Below are 23,737 nucleotides of genomic sequence, written 5' to 3' on the forward strand. Positions count from 1 at the left end.
ATTCGTTTAGTCCAACGTTTTTTACCAAGCCATTATAAACCCAATGTTAGTCAATATTTATAGTTGACTAACAATAAGACTAAAGTTAAATTTATATAAAGAAATAACTAGTATTGCAACAACTATATATATAAAAATTATTAGAGAGTATATAAAACATATAATTTAAATTTTCTTAATTTAAATAATAAATAAATAAAATATGTTTATGTAAAGAAAAATCATAAACAAAAAAAAGAATAGAACAATAAACTAAAAAAAACAAAAAGTGAAAAAAAAAATGGGATACAAGCACAATAAATATATGGTCTATGGATATGGCCATAGGAGCACATTGATGTGTGAGAAGAAGAAGAAAAAAAAGAGTTGGGAAACAACCAGTATTGTAACTAACTAATTAAATAACTAATAAATAGCATATAAAAAATAATTTATATGAAGACAAAGTAAAATCTGAAGATGACAAAGTCAAAGCCATTTGACTAATTCTTCAATTATTTTTAAAAAATTGAAAATTAAATCTTGAAAAGAGAATTGAATATTGAAGAATTATATTAGTTTTGACTTTGTTTTCATCAAATTTATTTAGGATCTCTAGTTCCAATCATACGCCTTCACAAATGACTCACTCTTCAAAAATGTTGTATCCTTCAAATGAGTGTAATAGATCCCATCATCTTGAACTTTCCAAAAATATGTGCCACGATGAAGGTCAGGGCCTTTTGTATAAAGGACAAAGTCCTTGAAGACCTTATAATCAGATCCTTTGGCCAGTCTAGCTGACATCGTCGAAAATTTCTTTATATTCATCACGCGGTTTCAGATAATGAACACCAAAGTTATAATTCAATCTCCTCATTCGACAACTTACCCTGAGCCATTTCTTGTGTGAAAGGTTATTCCAAATGGCGATAGTTGTCGTTACCCCTTCAAATGGCTTGATGCAAAGGGCGAAAACAAATAGAAATAATAAAAGATTTTTCATTTTTCCTTCTAGATGTTTTAGATGTTTTATTAACTCTTTTTCTGGTTTTTACCGAAAAATCTTGTTTCTGGTTTATCGTATTATATACATATGTACTTTGCTATTTTTGAATATACATTTTCTTTGTGTTGCTCTATTATTAAAAGTTTTCTAATTATATTTGAGGTATCAATTCGTCTTTGAAACAATAGATTTATGGTGGATTAAAAAAATATGTAGTTTACACTTTTCAATAAATATCAGTTTCTCTTTTGAGCAAAAAACGAAAACACTTTAAAATAATAAAAGAGTTTGTTAGGTAAATTATAACTTTAAAGGTCTAAAAGCACCAGAGAAGCATTGTTGTCAAAAAAAAAAAAAACACCAGAGAATCATAAGAGAGAAGAAAAAAAATTATTTGTGAGATATTTAAATTATGATTTTTAAAATAGTAAAAGAGTTTGTTAGGTAAATTATAACTTTATATTCTTTATTTTGTCAGAACTTCTTCGGTGCTCGAGGTTATATGGCACTGCATCAAGCCAAGGAATCAACTTTCAAAAATCCTCAATTACCTTCGGCTCAGAGATTGACCCGTATATGCGAAGATTGCTGGCATCACTACTGAATATAGATAAAGAAGGTGGATTTGGATACTTCTTCAGTGGTTCAAAACGAGAGCTTCGATATTTTATTGGAGATAAACTCACCAAACGTCTGAGTGGCTGGTACGCAAAAACGTTGTCGTTTGGAGGAAAATAAATCCTTTTGAAGTCAGTGATTATGGCACTACCTATTTATGCTATGTCATACGTATGTTAGAAGCTCATGAGTGCAATGACAGACTTCTGATGGAACTCATGGGAGAAGAAGCAAAAAATCCATTAGATCTCAGGGAAAGAGTTGTGTAAGTTTTGAAACAAAAGGGAGGCTTAGACTTTCAAGATGTGGAAGACTTAAATCAAGCACTCCTGGCTAAGCAAGCATGGAAGCTTCTAAATGACTCAACCTCATCACTTTGTAGACTGTACAAGAAGCGATATTTTACTACAAAATATTTTCTTCAATGTGGCAAAGGCTATGGACCTTCGTATGCATGGATGAGTATACCACATGGAAGAGAGAACCCCTCTCAAGAGGTCTTACTTAATCCATTAGGAATGGCAAGAATACAAAAAATCTAACTTGAGTGTTTGATACTGGATGAGCACCCAAGAAGACCAGTCAACAAGCAATCCCTAACTGATCTGGAGCTGAACGTGAATTCCCTAATATCTTCAAATGGCTCGTGGAGGGAGAGTGTAGTCAGGAATCTCTTTCCCCCTGCAGATGCGGAACGTATTTTCTAGTTACACACTGGTAATGTAGCCAACCTTCATATATGGGCTTATACAAATAATGGATCTTACTCAGTCAAAAGGATATTGGTTCTCCGATCCTCCAATCATCCCTTAATTCTTCTGCCCCGCCTATCATCTACGAAACAAGTGAAAGTGGAGCTTAAGATACGCATCTGGAAACTGCAAACTTCTCGTAAAATCAATGTATTCCTATGGAGGGTGGTGTCAGGTGCATTAGCTGTAGCAGATAGACTTTGTACTCAGGGTTTGTTGATGTTACTTGCCAATTCTGCTTACATAGGCCATAAACTATAAACCACATGATTTTTGAGTGTATGGCACATCAACTCCTCACTCAGGCCAAGGTGAGGTTTCTGCTGGCAGGTTATATCATACTTGATGGATCTCATGGACTACCAATCTTATTAGAAGGAAACAAGCATCGTGATTCCCTGGATCCTTTGGAGCATTTGGAAAAATCGCAACTCCATCGTAATTGCGGAGAAACAAGAAATCATCAATGTTGTGATACAAATAGCTTATGAGGAAGCCTCTGCTTTGTCGGAAGTGAACATCTCAACAGAACATGACCTTACCAACAGACCTACGAGGAGCTTATCTGAGAACAAGTAGAATCTTCCCTGTAATGGTCAGATCAAATGCAACTTACATGCCAACTGGAGAAATGCGAGGCTGCATAGTGCGAGAAGCTTTCACTCACTTCCCAAACAGAATAGTGGCAGAATTCAGGTGCATCATTTGGTCTTTACAGAGGTTGCGAGATCTTCAGATTGCAAGAGTGATCATACTGTGGGATTTGCAAGCAGTTGTTGATGCAAATCACAACCCCCTTGATTGGCCTCGATATCGAACCTGTACACCGTATATATCTCATCTATGCTCTTACTTTAATAGTTAGCTTTGAAGTTGAGAAGATTGGGGCAAATTATATAGTTCGGAAAATCTCCAAAAGTGTCAACGGAGATAGAAGATACCAATCGTATATGGCATTAGGTGGACCTTCATGGCTTCAAGACCGTATTCATCGAGAGGCTTCATCGAGTATCTAGACATCCTTCGCTTAGGACTTCAAAACTCTAATTGTCTCTGTTTTTCAGTTTCATGTTTAAATACTCTGGTCCCAATGATTTGTTCAATTAATAAAACATCCAGATAAAAAAAAAAAGTCACTAAACCTTAACAGCCTAAACCCCAAGCATCTCCTAGTATCTGTGGAATAGCATAGAAAACTAAGCGTTAAATGAATCTTAAACTGTTTTCATCATTTTCTATTCTATGAACGGTAAAAATATTATCAAAACTCATGTAACTAAAAGATCAAACACCAACAATACGTAAATTCTGTATTTGAAGAACACCGAATCTATTATATGTTTTTAAGGACGTCCACATAAGATTTAAATTGGTTCATATCAATATTTAAAATTAATAAAAATTAAAATTTTTAAATTATATTTTTATTGATATGCATGGTAAAATATATACTATAAAGTAAAAAATTAATATTTTTATTCTTAATTTTATATTTAATAATAAAGAGAATAAAGTAAAAAAAAAAGTTGCAAGAGTATACACAAAAAAAGTTGCAAGAGTATACAAAATCAAAATTTCTATTTAGACAAAGAAAAATAAATTATACTTTTTCATAATATAAGACATCATTAATATAAAAATATGCAAGTAAAACCAATTAAAATTTGTCATGTAACGCTGAGCTGACAAAATGTATAAATTAAAAAGCTTTTTTGATATATAGACATATCCACATATTTACATACAAATATTTTGTTTATGAATTTGTAATTTAAAATCAATTGATAATAAGTAAACTGACCTATATTATTTATATATTATAAACAGTTTTTAAAAAAAAAATTAATGTAAAATTTTAGTACGTCATTAGTCATTCGAAATGATGGTTTTTCCATCTAGTCTTAAACCAAATTTTCACTAAAAAATCAAAAATAAACCTTATTAGGACTAGACCACTCTTGATCATAATCTCTGATATCATGTCATAGGAGAATAAGTTGACAAATGTTTTCTCTGTTATCTATCTGGCACACTAATAAAAGATTTCTATTTATACAATAAAAAGTTCGTTGATAAACTCTTCTATCATCACGTCAAAAACAATCTTGACTGATGAATAGAACTATTAATTGATAGATTAAACGAATTAGTCATAGAAAGTTGAAGATTTATTTTATCTATTAAATAGTTGGTGGTTTTTTTAGCTGAAAATTATGTATTGAAATTTCTTTTGGCATTTTTCCTTATAAAAAGTTTGATTATATAATTGATAGATACCGTTCAACAGTCTAATATATAATCGATAGATACCTTTGAACTTGAACATAATTATATACTCTAATATTTTTTTTTTTTAACTAACATATAATTGATAGATACCATTCAAATGGATTCTAGTCAAATTAAAAAGTTTGATTTGTTAACAAAAAAAAAACGAATTAATAGGTTGACAAAAAAAAAAAAATAGTTCCTTGTCAATTTTTCATGGCCTCATGGGTCTACAATTACATATAAATATTAACTAGTGAAAGTTTATAATGAAATTATAAACGAAATAAAAAGCTAGTTATATGTTGAGTTTGTCAAGTTAGTATTCGTCTAATATAGAACATGCATTTATTTTTCCATGTTTAATCATTTAGTATTTTATGAAATAATTAGAAGCTGGTACATGGCACATTGGTATAGTAATCAAAGCCATGCATGTTTTTTTTTATTAAACATTATAGTTAACGATAATGATCTTTCTAATTAATTATCAATACCATAAACAATATAGTATTTATCATACAAATTAATTAGATGAGTTTTTATAATGTAAGTTTTATAACTGTCGAATTGGAGAAATCTTACAGCTCAAAAGAAATTAAAGCTAAGTTATCCGTAGGGCTGGATCGTCTTATACTTATAATTGATTGTATAATGGGCATAACTAAGCCTAAATAAATATATATTATCTCACAAAAAGTCTTGCAGATCTAGATTTAGGTTTCGTTTGCCTCTCTGGCATTCGGCGCTCCTCGCCGGAGCCACGAGAGGGCTTCCTCTTTTGTTTTTCTTCGCTCTGGTTCTTTCATCTCGTGGTTTGACGTTTGTCTCAGAAGTGATTGGTGGCAAGTCTGGACTTCTCCGACATAGCAGTGACGTTTTCAGTGGTGGATAAAGACCGAGGCCCTTCGCAGAACTAGATCTATTGAGGACAAGGTCTGGGAAAGCATCCGCAATGTTGGAAACCACATCGGAGGCACTTGCATCTCCTCTGTGCGATTTGGTCTCAGTTTTTGCTAGCGTTGAGGCAGCGATTAGATCCGGAGTGGTAGTGTGAAGCGTTAAAGGTGGTCGAGTAGGCATGAACTGAAAGGTATCTTGGAGGAATTTTTTTAGGTTGCATGAACTGCTGGTGTTTGTAAGTAAACTCGCTGCTTTAGAGGACAGTGGTGGGTAGTGAAATCAATTCCGGTGGCAGCTGATTACGGCGACGGTAGCTTTGTGACCGGATCTGCATCTCTAGCTCTCTAACTCCCGCTTCATATCCTGCAAAGGTGAGTTGGTCAATGTTTATCTATGCGCTGGTGGGATCTCTTTTCTAGGAGGTGGCTGCTTGTTCTAGTTCTGGCTCCGGCGATTGTGGATTTTGGTTTTCTATTGGTGGTGGCGGTTCCAGAAAGCGCGTGTCTGCGGTTATGGTTTTCGGATGCATCCCAGTTTAGCCGATTTTGTGAGCGATCATGGTTCTTTGGTCAAATTACAAACCGGACCCATTAGGAAATTTTGTTGTTGGGTTTTTTCTTTATGTTTATTTGTTGCCCGTTATGGACTTAGATTTAGTTTAAGTTGCAATTTCAATTTGTAATTTTTAAAAACCCAAAAAAACAAATGAAAACCTTTTACCAAAAAAAACTAAGCTTAAATCAAGCATGTAGGAGAAACTTTTCTTCAATGTGGTTTCCAACATTTAAGTTACGTTTTCATCAGACAAGAAACTGACAAGTGACAGAAGAAATAGTTTTCCCCCAGGTGGTTTATTTCTAGGGTCTTTTCATAATGACTAGGGCAGTTCTAATGGGAGGGGGGTGGGTTAGGATGGGGTTCTTAGATTAATTATAATTAAAAAAAATCAAAAAGCTATCAGAGTTTAGAACTGATCTTTATATAAGAGCTTTTAGAACCGATTCTTATCGCCATGTTTCAAATAGGTATTGGCGAAGTGTTTTTTTTATGCTCTCTTTACTCACATTTTCTCTATGTTTTTGGACGTTATCTCTCCTCGTTTCTCTGTTTCTCTATTTCTCTTTCTTCATATTAATTTCTTTGTTTCTCTTTCCTCAATCAAAATTTATAATTAAAATTTGATAAAATCCCATCAAAGGGGTTTACCGTTGAGGATGGTCTTAGAGTCAAATTTAAGAGACTTCTAGTTCCGAAGAAATTTGTCCTTATATGGCACGTGGAATGCTTACATTCTCGGCCATCACTTAATCCTATTTAATTCAGGGTCTGAATGGTGACAATGTATTTAGCTGTGTAAGAAAAGTATTTTGATAATACAGTACGGTACAACTGCGTTATATAAAATAAATGGTATGAATAGCTAAAAAAACTTATTATATATAATAAAATAAATAAAAAATTAGAAAAACCTGAAATTAAACAGTACAGATTACAAATTGTAAATATATATATTAGAAATAAATAGATTATAAATTAGTTTAATAGTACCTTTATTCTTTGTTTTCTGTTAATGAAAAAATATTTTTATTTAATCAAAACTATAATTGAACTAAAAACTAAAATACTATTATATAACTAATACTATATTAGTATTATATTGACATGTAACACAATAAAACAAAAAAACTTAAATTATAAATATTAAATGTATAGAAAAATTGACTAAAAACTGTTTTGGAAAAATAAGAATAGATTTATAATAGTTCTCTTTGTATATTATATATATATTTTAGAATATATATATTTTAGCAGCATATATATGTACGTACCTCAATTTTATTATTAAAATAATAAAACTATTCAAGTATATGCAATTTTTTATTTTATTCGCACTTTCTTAGAACATCTGCATCAGTGAAGACATCTCCAATAGAACTGCATAACATCAAATTTGGTGTAATTTTTGCACCAAACATCTTTATGAACTCCAAATCTAACATCAAATATAGTGTTGTGAGCAGTATTACACCAAATTTGGTGTGACACAATTCACAACACCAAACAATATTTACTTATTTTATTGATAAAATGATCAATTAAATATATATATAAAATTAAATAATAATAAATTAATTTAATAATATAATAATAATAAAAAATATATTTTTTTGGTGTAATATTTGGTATTGTGATTGGAGATGAAAAATAATTTGGTGTTGAAATCACACCTAATATAGTCCAATTGATGGTGTTAAGGTTGGAGATGCTATGAGTCTCTTAAAATAATCTCTCAACAAATAAATATTAATATTTTAATATAATTTAGATTTAATATTAACTTTTAATTGAAAAAAAGAATTAAACTAATAATAAAGTCGCATATGGCTTAAGAGTCTCTCATGAGTCTCTCAAATAAGAGACTTAACTTACTCTCTTTCATCTTTTTATTACTTTTATTTATTTTTAATGTGAGAGACTTCGTGAAAGAATACCAATGCAGATGGTTTTACATGTGAGTTGAATTTTTTTTTTAAAAAAATTCATTTTAATTAAATATCAAAATTCATGCACGAATTTTTTATCATTTTTTTGTTAATTGTACAAAACTGCATAATATTGAAAAAAGAATTATGATTGGTATTATTAAAATGTTTGTAAAAAAATTTCTGAAATCCAGACTGGTTTTTGGTCTCTAATCACAGCCTAGATTGGACAATTTTTAGTTTTTTTTAATTTCGAAGCATACCAATATATTTTAGGGTTAACCATGAAGTGGATATTTTGCATAAGATGGATAATTTTTATGTATAATAAATCGATATATATATATATATTAGGGCTAAAAAGAAATTAAAAGTTGTTTAATTAGTACTTCGAGACAAGGTGTCTCGGTATGCTTATGTAGGTTATTATAATTCGTAGTCTCGTCTATTTTAGATATTGTATTACAAAATTATTAACACTATAAATTTAAGATGATCTTCAATCCTACTCCATTTTCACTTCCAAATTTTATTATGGAGTAAATTTTTCTCCAAACATATTCTATTTTTCACCTCCAAAATGAAAATGTGAACAGTACAATTCTATATATGGAGTGATATTATTCATCTTCTCTATTTTAGAGTAGAACTTTTTTTATTTATAATTTGATACCTCAACTATTGTTTGCTATCATTTAATTCTTAGATAAAAAATTTTGTTATTTTTTACACATAAATTTTATTATAAATAAGAAAACTAATTATATAGATTGTGAAAATTTTAAAATACAATCATAACATATGTATAATAAAAACTTTAAAAATAAAAATACTTAAAATAGATAAAACACAACAACAAATTAGTAATCTAGTATACTATTTCTGAATACACCAAGATCATTATAATAATGTACAAATAAAGTAGCTGGAGGAATAACTTCTTCAGATTTTTAATTTTATTAATATAATTAAAAATTAAGTCTTTGGATACAATTCATAAGTTTGACAAACAAAAAGATATACCTACAAATAATCTATAAATTTAGTAGAAAAATAATATACTTAAAATATTTTTTGTGGAGTAAAAAATAGAGTAAGACTGAAAAAAAGTCAACTCTATTATGGAGTTACTCCATTTATAGAGTAAAAAATGATACTCTTAGACTCTAAAATAACATTGTAATAGGGACTCAACAAGTGTGGCTCTATTCATGGTACAAAAGTTCCTTTCGATATATGTGGAGATTCTTCTTCTGGAATATATATAGCCCCTGAAAAACAACATTATATTTACACTTTTAACTATAGAATAGCTGTGTATCTGTATATGTATTGATGTATATATACTATACGATCTTATTCATAATTGTAACGTGCAATTTCAGCAGGATCTTTCAACAAAAAAATAATCAGCAGGAACTATATGAAAAGTATTTTGACATTATTTAAAAACTATAATGCATAATTAATGCATAAGTTTAGATTTTAAGTGGAAAATAATATGGAAGCAAAAAATATTAGAGAAAATTATCACCACTAATAATTACGATCAAAAAGTATTTACTTTTTTTTGTTGGTTTAAAATGAAAGGCCAAATTAGAGAGTATATATATTGCTTTAACTAAATAAACAAATTCTAAATGTTTTACAGTTATATATTCCATGAATTGAACTTACGGTTGGCTTTGTTACAAAACAAAAAAAAAACTTTATGGTTGGTGGCCAATAGGAACTCAAAAAAACTTTACGTTTACTATTTACAATTAGCCAACATTAAGATTTCTGCATTTTTTTTTTTTTGACAACAAATACACCATTTTATTACGTTTGCGGCAAACGACTCTCCTCGAGGGATAGCCAGGCTGGAGCCGCAACGCTTACATGGGAAAACCTTACTCCTCGTGCCCTAGCGGCTTTTGCTAACAGGTCAGCACGGACATTACAAGACCGGGGGATATGAGCTAAACGAAATGAACTAAAACATGAAGATAAGGACCTAAAGTCTTCAAGCTCAGCTGCAAATGTAGGCCAATCCGAGGGGTTCGCTGTCATGGAAATTAAGTCCAGGCAATCTGTATAAAAGACTTCACTAATAACATGTGAAGAGAGAACGCATTTCATGGCCCATAAAAGAGAATCCAGTTCCGCGTGCAGGGGAGATAAGCTTCGATCTATTCCGCGTAGACCCACAAGACTGATATTTCGGTTGGCAACGACAATCCAACCGAGTCCACTAATGCCCGCAGAGTCCAACCATGAACCGTCGATAAAGCAGCCTGACATCTCGGAAGTGGATGTGTTTGTTGGCGTTGGAGTCGGACCTGGACTGGACGTCCCGCTTTCCTCCTCATTGGCCAATCTCCAAGCTTCTTCCTCTGCCTTTGCATGATCTAAAATGTCTGGCGGTTGCTCGTCCACATTCTCAAAAACCTTTTTGTTTCTTGCTTTCCACAAGAACCATAAGATCCAAGGAAAAATCCTGAGATGTACCTCGTCTAAGCCTGACGCTAGTGCTCTCCAAAATAGATAATCAAGGTTACCAAAAATGGAGAATGTGGGAAAAAGATTTGGAGCGGATGGGATCACCGAGAGAGCCCAAACTTGTTTCGCCGGTGAGCACTCGAAGAGCACATGGTTAATCGTCTCCTCCTCCGCCCCACATCTCGGAAATCCTTTATCACTTCCTATATGTCGAGAGAATAAGCGTTGGCAAGTGAGAACACTGCCATTCACACACTGCCACACAAAATGTTTGATCTTGCGTGTAGTTTTCAGTTTCCATGCCTGTGCCTTTAGAACCAAAGTATTTGGACCCTGAACAGGGAGGTCACATGACAAACGAGATAAGGCTCTCGCATTCCAATATCCAGACTTGACGGTATAGTTACCGGATTTTGTAAAAATCCAACTATAACCATCTCTCGAGAAAACTTGGCTCGGACGCAATCCTAAGATGAGGGTAATCTCCTCGGGGGGGAAAAGCTCTTGAAGGCGATCAAGCTTCCACCGTTTTGTTTCAAAATCAATTAAGGTGTTGACGTAGAGGAGCGGATCCCGATCCTCATGGAGTCCCTTCGGGGGTCTTGCAGGGATGTCAGGAATCCAAAGTTCGGACCACACGCAAGTGTCAAAACCGGATCCTATGATCTTCCGAATGCCCGATGTAAGAAGAGGTTTTGCCGCCATTATGCTACGCCATCCGTACGACGGCCGATTCGATGCGCTTACTTCAAGAGGATTACAATATCTAAAATATCTCCCCTTTAAAACGCGACATAAGAGGGAATCTGGGAATCTCAAGAGTCTCCAAAGCTGTTTAGCAAGCAGCGCAATGTTGAAATCTTCGATAGTCCTGAATCCGAGGCCGCCATCCTTCATTTGGTCGCATAGGGAATCCCATGCCGTCCAATGGACTCCTCTACTCTCACTCTTAGAACTCTACCAGAAATTGGCAATTGCGCTCTTTAACTTACAGCATAAGGCCTTTGGGAGGAGGAAGCACGACATTACATATGTCGGGATCGCTTGAGCCTGGGATTTAATCATAATCTCTTTGCCACCCTTCGAAAGTAGTTTAGAAGACCAGGAGTTAACCCGGTTTTGTAGTCTATCTCGAACGAAAGCGAAGACTTGAGCTTTAGAGCCTTGGATATTTTCCGGGAGACCTAAGTATGTGCCCATTCCCCCTTCCTGAGAAATACCAAGGGTTTCTTTTATAGCTTGTCTCATAAGGGTGGGAACATCGTGTCCAAACATGATGGACGATTTCGCAAGGTTGATTTGCTGCCCCGAAGCCTCGCCGTAAAGGCGGATAATCTCGATAATTTCTCTGCTCTGAGCAATATCTGCCTTACAGAAAAAAAGGCTTTCATCCGCAAATGGGAGGTGCGAAGTAGGAGGGCTTGCACGAGCAATCCTTATACCATGGATTTTTTCCTCCGCTTCGGCTGCCCGGAGCTGAGAAATCAAGGCTTCCGTGCAGAGGATGAAGAGGTAAGGTGAGATCGGGTCCCCTTGCCTAATCCCACGTGATGGAGTAATGCTCCCCCTTGGCCTACCGTTGATTAAAACTCTGTATTTCACAGAGGTGATACAGTACATGATCCATCCAATCCACCGATCATCAAACCCCATCTTCTCCATCAACGATTTGAGGAAAGACCATTCAACGCGGTCGTATGCCTTACTCATATCGGTCTTAATAGCCATAAACCTCTTCCTACATGCGGGATTCGACCTAAGTGCATGAAAGTTCTCTTGTGCAATAAGGATGTTATCTGTAATTAATCTTCCTGCTACAAAGGCTGATTGGGTCTCGGAAATCAGTTCCGGAAGTAGTTTCTTCAGACGCAAGCTCAAGACCTTCGAAATAATCTTATAGCCAACATTACATAGACTTATTGGCCTAAAACCAGATATCTCTCGGGGCCGGTCACCTTTAGGGATAAGACAAATATTTGTCTCGTTAAGGTGTTCAGCGAACGATCCCGAGTCTTGGAAGTCTTTTATCAACTGCACAAGGTCAGCCTTGATCATTTCCCAGAACTTCTGGAAGAAGAGGGCTGTAAACCCATCAGGGCCAGGGGCTTTCCCTGGATTCAAGGAGAATAGAGCCCGTTTTACCTCTTCCTCCGATACCTCCCGTGTCAACCTCTCGTTCATTGCTGCGTCGATCTTTACGGGGATGTCTTTTAATACCGCCGCTGGGTCTCTCAGTGCCGAGGAGGTGAATAGCGAATCGAAATAGTCAATAGCGATTGACTCGACGCCCTTCTCATTATCCACCCATACCCCTTCTGGGTTTAGAAGTCCAAGAATCCTATTCCTAGCTCTCCTCTGCTTAGTAGTGGCATGAAAAAATTTTGTATTTTTGTCACCATCTCTTAGCCAAAGCGCTCTACTTTTTTGTTGCCAGTATAACTCTTCCTCGCGGTATGCTTCACATAAACGCTTCTTAATAGCCAAAAGGTCCTCCAAGGAGACATTATCATCCTCTGCCGCATTGTCTAGCTCGTTTTGTAGGTGCTCAATGAGCTTCTGGGAGTTCGTGATTAATCCTTTCTTCCACACCGAAATATCTTGTCTACATTTTCTAATGCGACATACAAAGGAGCCATGTACTCGTGCCAAAGGTTCTCCCCACCCTTGTTTCACGGAGTCTTCTAGACCGGGTTTACCAATCCATCGTTTGTCGAACATGAATCTCTTATAATGGATTGGTGGAGAATTACCAATATATGCGATCATTGGTCTATGATCTGAACCCCACATCTTCAAGTACTCCACATTTGTATGGGAAAAAATGTTGTGCCAATCTTCATTGCCTAAGGCTCTATCCAATCTGCATCTAATGACACCATTTCTTCTCCTTCCAACCCAAGAGAGAGGGTTTCCTTGAAAGGGAAATTCAATCATTCCGCAATTCTGAATCATTGCCCTAAACGGAAGAAAGGTGGCTTCTGAACGTTTTTTGCCACCACTTTTTTCATGATTACCAGTAATCTCATTAAAGTCGCCGATGATGAACCAAGGCTCATTTCAGGAAATGCCAATTCGGGATAAACGTTCCCATACGTATTCTCGGTTTTTCACAACGGGGTCACCATAAACAAAAGACATACAAACTCGATTACCATCAATAATTGTCTCAACATCAAACAAACGATCATCCTGATGTAAAATCTTAACCGGAAAATCCTTAGAATAAAAGAGAGCAAGACCTCCACTATTCCCTAATGGGTCAACAGTAAGGAGGCTATCAAATCCTAGATTAACTTGCATATTTTGCAGAAAAAAGTGATTGTTCTTAGCCTCTGATAAAAACATAAAACCTGGAGAATATCTATTACATAGTTCCTCCAGTCGACGAGTAGTAAGCTCAGCTCCCGCCCCTTGACAATTCCATGCAAGAATCCTCATTTGGGTGGTTTGGGAGGAGCTCGGGAATCCTCCAAACCGTCTTTCTTCTTGTTGTCGTCGGTGATCTTAGCTTTTGGGATGATAACAGGTACGGGGTTTGGTGTCGCCACCCTGCGGGCATTGCGAGCCTGATGCGCAGCTGTTGAAGATGTCGATGGAGCTGCATTCCCCCCAGAACGCTTCTTCGGAGGACTCTTACTCTGATACGGTTTAAGCTTCTTTGACACAGCAGCATTCACCTTGGGGCTCCTTGGAATCTTTTTCTTCTTATCCTGCATTTTCTCATGTCGGGCGTGAGGTGAAGAGCGTTGGTTCTTCCTTGCGAGAGACTGATCAGGAGATCTCACCCTTTTGCTGGTTGGGGATGGAGAAATGGCAGGGGTCACTGCAGGCGAGTGAGAGATTGGCACCACAACATCAGAAATTGTATGCTCCAAGCTCACCGCAAATTCCTCAGCTGCTAAGTCTTCGCCCAATAGATCGTCCTCCTCCATTGCTTCTTCAGTCATCATCAAGCATTCGTCCAAGATCCGCATGTCTTCCTCCGTCAGCTCTGTATTCTCCGCCGTTGCATCCACTCTATCCTCCCAGTCTGTCGGAACAGATTCGTTGCCAAACATACTCCGCACTTCGTCGTTCTCCGGCTCTTTACATTAAGATTTCTGCATATGTTCTCTTTTTTGGTCAAAATATTTCACGAATCAAAGTTACATGTTCAAGTTCCAGGTTACAATTTTGAAGAGTGCTTCTAGCATTTCTTGCCATTACATGAGTATATTCTTTATACACAGTCGTCCAATATATATTAGCATAAGTGTCGAATAAGTAGTAATAATTCAATGCCAATGTCAATTTTGTAATTGACAAGAGACAAGGTGGGACCAAAAATGACACTTTTTAGGATCTCAGACTTTACTTATGCTTCACTTCTATGCTTCGTTCCAACAACACACCAATTGATTAAAAACAAAACATCAAAATGCCCATTTTCCAACTATCGCTGTATTGTTGCTTTGAATTTAGCAGAAAACAAACCTTTGCCCTAAAGTCCCTAACCTCAGCCGCAGAACCATCCGAATTTTGATGAACTTACCTAAAGCTGTACTATATATAATCTAAATATCTTGTTAGTTGGTTTGTTAGTTAATTAGTTACCAACATATTTTATCCACTGAGAAGAGAGTTAAAGTTGAACTTTCAATTTTCACCCAATCATAGAGTAATTAGGAAAAAAAAATCAACTTATATCAGTTCCATACATTGAGATAGATGTCATTTGAAACGTAAAAAATGCAATTACAAACATTTAAAAAACTAGCAACCTTTAATCGCTTTTTCTAGACCCAAAAAAAAAAAATTGTAAACATCATTTGAAAAAACCATCTCAAACTTTGATTTTGGAATCTCTGGCCATGGAAAGACTTTGGTCAACTTCATCACCATACCACACCACACCACCAACACCGTCATATTCATTTTTTTTTTCAAGCCATTACAAATTTCACTTTGAAAACCTTTTTTATTAGCACCCGAGAATCCGAGGCCCGAAGGCATCTGACTAATCCTCTGGTGGGACATGAGGCCGCCCAGTTACATTCCACGTGGCCAAAGCTTTAATGTGATATAATTCCATATATGAGAAAAGTCGATCTTTGACCTAAATCAACAGAAATTTTTTTCCCATAAGTGAGAACCACCCCACTAACCACTGGGTTAACACTTTGAAAACTTGATGGAACTTAAAATAGCATATCAAAAACATAGGTCAATCAATTTATAGCCAATAAATTTGTACTTTTGTGTTAAAATATGAGATTTTAACACAAACTATTTATTCCATTAAATTCACTAAATATGATTATTTGAGAACAGTCAAATACAAGTTAACCCAATATTATATAAACAAAGAACTAGCTATCAACATTTTTTGAAACAGTGTAACTTCACATGAGTTTTGTGGATTTCCTAGCATCAAAATTAAGTCTCCTAAACTAATATTGAAGGCGTCGTTGAATGCTTTATACTTATATTTTATTTTAAAGAAAATGTGGAACACAAGGTTTAACTAATGATAATTAAAACGATTATTTTTGTTGTAATTTAATGCCGCATTAAATTTTTGTTTTTGTTTGCATCATTATAAGAAAGTGAAATTTCAATAAATATCAGATTTGGTTTGAATTTTAGGTAACACTGGTTCAATTATGTGAGAATTTTCTTACAATTTTTCCTAGATGAAAGTTTGTTTTTTGGTTAAAGAGAACTGAGAGCAAGTTAAAATTTTTTTATTCACCTTATAAAACAAAAATTATAAAAATCTGCTATTTTGTAAAAAAGAAACTGATATCTATTTTTAAATTTGAGATCCAAGAATATTAAAAAATAGAAAAGGTTGTTTAAAAAAGCAAAAGAAAACGGAAAAACGGTACGGGACCAACATGACCCAAACGGCATGCAACTGCAAAATTGTAAGATTAATGATCGTAGCCTATCTCACGCAGGACCGTTAATTGCCATGTCAGCACATTTCTTTGGTGAGGCCCGATTTCCACTATTACTGGTTCAAAGTTCAAACTCCAACCTGATTCTGATCGGTTCGGCTTTATTCTGCTTGACACGGCTCTTCTCTGAGCTGTAAAAACCGTTTTTATAGTAGACATTCCAAAGATTGTTTAAGTCTAAAGACTAATCACACGAAACTTTGCATTCGGATACGCGTTTTATAAATATTCTAAATTTTAAACCAGGTTAGGGGGGTAAAAGGGCCTGGACCCCGGGATTTTTTTATTTAAAAGTTCCCCCTCTCTTAAGCAACCTGGTTTTTTGGCCGGAGTAAAAAACTTTGGGGATTTATCCATTTTTTTTTGGGGGGGGGGGGGGGGGGGGCGGCTATAAACCTGTTACAGAAAAATGAAATTGTTGGGCTTGAAGATAGTCAAAATAAATGACAATTCAAAAAAGAAAATCGAGAATACCTTTTTTCAATAGAAATATTTTCTATATTCGATATTGACTCTTTTTCCTTATCATTTAGAATATATTTTTTTAAGATCAACATTTTTTGTACGGTACTATTATTTCTGAGGTGAAATACAAAATTAAGCTAAGCTAAGATTATGAAAGATTCTAGAATTAAGATCTTAAAAAAAAAACCAACCCTTGACTTTAATTAACCTAAGATCATGAGAGCTACCAAATTCTAGAATTAAGATCAAAAATAAATGAATAAAACCCAACGAATAATTACCCTTCTAACAATTTTAAAATAGCAATTATAAATCCATTTGAAACCTAACCACAGAACTACTCTACTTTATATGCGTCGTCTGTATTAGGATTGATCGATCCCTTTAGTAGATTTTAATCGAGCAATCGTTCTCAAGTTTGTATATCAAATGAATAGAACCAAAACGGAAGCGGATATAAGTCTATACGTATCTATACTTCGAATTTTAAGGTAAAGTCACATACTTTGAATTTGCCAAAGGATTGAAAATGTCCAAAGAGAAAGTGTGCATATACAATAAATATTTAATATTTTATAGCGTGCAATAATTACCTTATAAAAAGTGGAGTATATTAATTTCATTGGACATATTTAACAGGATAGTCTTCAAGAAGATACACGCACTTTGACAATTAATGATTAAGGTATGTCTCAACAGTTACTTTTGTTCGAAATGATTATATGAATACAAATGAATACATTTCATATGTAACACATACATATTCTCAAGTAACTTTTGTTTTAACAAAAAAATAAGACTTTTGAAGTCTTTAGAAAAAAAGTTACTCGACGCCATGAGAGTTTTGTTTATCCCGCGGCAGTAAGTTACTCAAAACAAAAAAGACAGGCAATAGAGATAAGTTTGTTAATTCGAAACATTTGAAATATCAAGCCTTACGGCATGCTACTTTGTAGTTTTAAAAAGATAAAAATAAGTTATTAAAAACTATATTTATATAACCTTTAATTCTTTTTATCGCATGCATGCACTATTCAAATGGTTAGAATTTCATCAATTGTAATCTCTTACGATACTATCATACTATCATCTCTTAAAATTATATCTTATCATTTTAAGATTTTTTTTTTTGTTACCACACCAAAATGGAGTATTGTATTTGTGTTTTTTATTGTTACCCATTCGAACCCCAATTTTTTACTCTTGGGTTTTCTAAATTCTAACCAAATGGCTCATGCGCGTTTGGGAAATGTAGCTCGATATTTCTTAGATGTGAAGAAATTCATATTTTGAAAGAAAAAAAAATGCAAATACAGTATCCATTGTTGTCCGCATTTTTTTTTCTTACAACTCAAACATTGCATACAAATTGTATTCAGTATATAGTAGAAACCAGCTGAACTTACAATTTCCGGTCATTTTATTTGATCAATATATGATACATGAACTCTCGAGTCTCGGCCAAGATGATAACTCTAGACTAGTTGGAACGGGATTATCACAAAAATATCTTGTGTTGGTATGAAAATGAGTTAATGTTCGTCAGGAAATAGTTTTTTTTGTCGTAAAACTTTAGACGGTCTCCATCAAGAGCTGGTGGGTGGCAATGGAGGTTGCCCTCTCTCTCTCTCTCTCTCTCTCTCTCTCTCTCTCTCTCTCTCTCTCTCTCTCTCTCTCTTGAGCCCCCATTATCCGCCTCTCATTTGTCCCGAAGCTTTTGCATCAAATTAAGTATCTCACTCGGGGTTATAAGACATAGCTAGAGAGACTATGATTGAGAAGGACATGGAGAGAGATAAAGTAGTATATATTATTAGGACACGCTTGTGTACTTTTGCTTGTGTCTTCTCTCTCTTTCTCTTTCCTTCTTCTTAATTCATCATCATCTGATATATCTTTATTTAACCCTAATCTCTTTCTCTTTTCCCAACCTCTCTCTCAGTCTCTCTTTCTCTTTTCCATCCTCTCTCTCTTTCATAATATTTCTTGGGATCCGATCTCTTTCCGGTGGCTATTTCCGATGATAACTGTCAAATCTTTTCCATTTGCGTAACATCTCTTTTAGGGTTATCTCTCTCCTTCTTTATCTCTCTCTACCTCTCTCTAGCTTTAACTCTATAGTGTATGTCATGAAGTGTTCGATCTTTGCAAGTACAAGAGGAAGATTCAGTAGAATCCAATCCAGTCACATATAAATAACTCAATTCCAGAGCTTTATGTAGGGTTTGAGTTGAATCGACCTTTTTCGAGTTTGTTGAGGTATAGAACCTAACTTCATTTGAGGTTTATACTTCATATTTGGTCCTCTCTTTAATTATCTCTATGTTTTTGCGTTTTTTCTAGTTAGATATTTCGACAGATATTTACCATTTTTCTTCTTCTTGAAGCTTGTTACCTTTTTGAATTATTATCATGATTTTGATGATCATCATCATATATTGTCCTCTCATCCTACTCAGTGTTGCTGATATTACAAGCTAAGCAAAATCAAGAGACTCATAGGCTATGTTTCAGAGTATACCCAAAATCATAAATCCATGAAAGCAGATGATTTCTTCTAATATTTTTTTATTGATAATTTAGATAATATATTAATCTCTTATAGGTTGATCATCCTAGAGATATTTCTCCTCTTTTTTTTTTTTCTTCGTGGCCTCAACTTTGTCTGCTGATACTATCAGTACTTTAGCATATAGCATATATAAACTATCATTGCAAGATTAATAACATGGGAGAGCTTTTTCACCCTATTATAGGAAACTACTAATTATTTTATTTATCCCTATTCCATCTTCAAGAGTGCCATGAATCTATAACCAATTTAATGGGCTTAATCGGCTATTTCTATTTTCCATTTCTCTTAAGATGCATAAAAGGTTTTTTTTCAACGAAATATAAAGGTACAAGCTTCTAATCAAAAATTAGTTAGCTAGGAAATAATATACATATGAATTTCTAAGTTGATATATAAAATTTGTATAGGTATTAGTGCATGTATGTTTGAATTAAAATTGTTTACCATATGTATATTAGCCCGAGAGATAAACCTAATTAGTTTCTAGAAAAGTTAAATGAAACGATCAATCACTGCACTAGATCATATACTAATACGTATCTATATCAATTCTTATATTTTACTTTCATGATCCAACAATTTAACATTCAATGTTTTCATATCATACGCAGGATGGATTCGGTTTCACATGTACCTCCTGGCTTCAGATTTCATCCAACTGATGAAGAACTTGTAGACTACTACCTAAGGAAAAAAGTTGCATCAAAGAGAATAGAAATCGATATCATCAAGGACGTTGATCTTTACAAGATTGAGCCATGGGATCTTCAAGGTCTCGCCAGAAAATCCTACCATTTCTCTTTAGTGATCCTTTTATAATAATAGAAACGCTTGCGATTATGGTTTTTTCTTTGTGAAAATACAGAGTTATGCAAAATAGGAAACGAAGAGCAAAGTGAATGGTACTTCTTTAGCCATAAAGACAAGAAGTACCCCACAGGAACTCGAACCAATAGAGCAACAAAAGCAGGATTCTGGAAAGCCACGGGAAGAGACAAGGCTATATATTTAAGACATAGTCTTGTCGGTATGAGGAAGACACTTGTGTTTTACAAAGGAAGAGCCCCAAATGGACAGAAATCGGACTGGATCATGCATGAATATCGTTTAGAAACAAATGAAAACGGAACCCCTCAGGTATATATATTGATCCAAACACATCTTTAACTCATATATAATTAACTTGTATAAGAAAGTTAAGAAAAATTTCCTACAAAATTGAGTATAATTTATTTACATTAAGACACAGAACTTCTATGTTCGATACAATATATCCAACGTACATTATTAAACTTTAATAAACATGTATAGTTTACATGCTATTACCAATTTGACTCAAGCCATCAAAAATGAGAGAACCATTGTTTATTTCTGGTCCAAATATGTTTACTAATGGTACACATAGCTTACATATGATGTTAATACTCTAAACTTGACTGTTGTCACAATATCCGAATTTGAATTTATATCTTCTGTACTCAGTAATTGTTTTGGTTAATTTATATGTAAAATTGATTGAACCCAAACTTTTGTTTACATGTTTCAGTTTGTTTTTAGAGAGAAACGTTACATTGAAGTTGGATTTGAAACATTCTAATTATAAATCTGTCACATGTCCGGATCAATATTATATACTTATTCAAAGAAAAAACAAATATAATGGTGGAAAAGTGTGTGCATATTAATTGTTAATGAGATCTTGTTTAATTGCTATATTTGTGTAGGAAGAAGGATGGGTGGTGTGTAGGGTTTTCAAGAAGAGATTGGCGGCGACAGTGAGGAAAATGGGAGATTACGATTCTTCGCCATCACATTGGTACGATGACCAGCTATCTTTCATGGTCTCGGATCTCGATTCCAACTCTCCACGGCGGATTCTTCCAAATCATAATAATCATTGTAATAGACATCATTACCAGCAGCCATTGCCTTATGGCCTCAATGCGTCTTCAGCTTATGCACTAAGCAACAGTTCTAACCTGCAATGCAAGCAAGAGCTCGAGCTACATTACAACCATATGTTACAACATCAACAACAAAATCATCATCTTCATGAATCTATGTTCCTCCAGCTTCCCCAGCTTAAAAGCCCTAACAGTATATGCAACTCTATACCTTATGGATCAAGCAACAACGGTAATAACACAAGAAATATTGGTAACTTGCAGCAAGCATCAAATCTCTCTCATGAGGAACAACTGCAACAAGGGAATAATCAAAGTTTTTGCTCTCTTTATTACGATCAAGGAGTGGAACAAGTGACTACGGACTGGAGAGTTCTTGATAAGTTCGTTGCTTCACAGTTAAGCAACGTGGAGGTTGCAGCCATGGCTTCTGCTTCTACTCATGATAATAACACCAAGATCGAGGCGAGAAACAATGCTTATAAAATGGAAGATGAAGGAATGAATTTTTTGGAGGATGATTCGGAAGGGGTTGTTGAAATGGGAGAAGAGTATACAAATTCTCATGCTGCTTCTACTTCTTCGAGTTGTCAGATTGATCTCTGAATCTCTGATCAAAGTGAAGAAGATGCAAGATAAATATTTATAAAATATGCATGCACATTAGTACTGTGTAGACGATGATGGTGGAAACAGATTTATAATTGAGATGAAAGGGGAAAAACATGGAGTTATTTCCCGGATTTATGGAGGTTTTGTACATAATAAAAACCAAAAAAGTATGGTATTTGCTCTTGATGATTCTTATTGAACTATATATATATATATATATGCTATATGTTTTGATATTTATTAGTTACATCTACATCTACATTACAAACCAATTTATAGAGACTAGTTAAGTTCTTTCAATTTATTCGAAATTACCATCACATTTCCTTATGAAATAAAGCGCAGTAGAACGTAGTAGAGCACTTTTGCAACATTATACTAACGCAAGAAAATGTTCAAAGAAAAAAAAAACCTAATAGAGCAAGACATGTTTAAAACTTACATATAATACATACAGTAACATAGAATAACTCATTCATATATATCCGGATGACATATACCCAAAAAATCATAAAGTTATTATCTAAGTTTGATTGGGATTGACTTACACATTTGAGCTGTGTTGATGAGAAACTACTTACAAGAAGCTTGAAGAGTTTTTTTTTTTGTGGTTAAAGAAGAAGCTTCAAGAGTTAGTATGTAAAACCCAGAGATATTATGTATATTTATGAAGGAGTGTGAAGGAGAAGTAAAGATGGCTTTAAGAAGATCAATGTAGAGAGAGATACAAGCCGTGAGAAAAAAGGAAGATAAAAAAAATAGAAAGAATTAAAAATATAGGACAAAAAAACACTACTATTGTCCCCTTAATACTTATATAAAATAATTTGTCCCCCTAAGACTTCTACAAATATTTTAACCTCTTCTACCCTTTTAATTCAAATTTAACAATAAAATTAAATTCTTAAAAGTAAAAAAAAAAAATTACTCTTACATTGTAGAAGCCGCCTCCTACCACCCATCTCCTTCATCGTAAAAGAAAAAAGTTCAGAGAACTTCTCTTTCCTCCTTCACCGGAACTTCTTCTCTATCTTCGGTAAGTTCCGGCGAACAGCCGTCCTCCTCTAAGTTATGAAGAAAACGTGAAAGTTTGTAGGTTGAAGGAGGAGAAAAAACGCTAAATTGAGGAGGGGAAGAAAAAAAATGGTGACAGAATTCTCTAAATTGAAAAAAAAATATTTCAAAAATTAATTAGGAAATTAAATATTATGAAAAGGAAAATAATATATTCTCCTAGATCTGCTCCTAGATTTTCGGAAATTCATTTAACTGAATTGTAGAATAGGTATTCTATAATTGTAGAATAAAGGGTTTCCGTAGAAATGAGATTCTACTAAGTTTGTAGAACAAAGAGTTTCCGTATAAATCTAATTCTACTAAGATGTAGAACAAAGAATGAACTATAGAAATATAATTCTACTAAATTGTAGAACAATGATAAATTTATAGAATACGATTTCACAGCTTTGTAGAACATAGAAGAAATGTAGAAAACTAATTCTATATTTTTAGTAGAAAACTAATGAAATAGTAGAAAGCCTATTCTATAATTTATAGATTTATAGAATGCACTTTCTACTAATTTGGAAAATATTTGTAAAACAAATGTTTAAAATTTTTCAAAAAATATATTCTATTTCAGAAAGTATTCGTAATTCCCTTTTTGATTTTTCCAAAATTTTTTAGACTGTAAAACTATTTTTTTTTTAATTTTCGAAATCTTATAAAAGGGTATTTATGTCCAAAAGT

General features: G+C 34.0%; 1 protein-coding gene and 1 pseudogene across 1 annotated transcript; one reads left to right on the forward strand and one right to left on the reverse strand.

The window, feature by feature from the left end:
* Positions 1-9,833: 9,833 nt before the first annotated feature.
* Positions 9,834-14,005, reverse strand: LOC112089974 (annotated as a pseudogene).
* A 5,068-nt stretch (positions 14,006-19,073) lies between these two features.
* On the forward strand, positions 19,074-21,982 carry LOC18009486 (NAC domain-containing protein 26). The gene is made up of 4 exons (XM_006391769.2): positions 19,074-19,156; positions 20,084-20,244; positions 20,338-20,609; positions 21,197-21,982. The coding sequence occupies exons 2-4, from the start codon at positions 20,085-20,087 to the stop codon at positions 21,980-21,982; spliced, it is 1,218 nt and encodes a 405-aa protein (XP_006391831.1). The 5' UTR covers positions 19,074-19,156; position 20,084.
* Positions 21,983-23,737: the final 1,755 nt, after the last annotated feature.

The sequence above is a fragment of the Eutrema salsugineum genome, unplaced genomic scaffold (assembly GCF_000478725.1).
Source record: "Eutrema salsugineum unplaced genomic scaffold, Eutsalg1_0 scaffold_8, whole genome shotgun sequence".
In the NCBI taxonomy this organism is placed as follows: domain Eukaryota; kingdom Viridiplantae; phylum Streptophyta; class Magnoliopsida; order Brassicales; family Brassicaceae; genus Eutrema; species Eutrema salsugineum.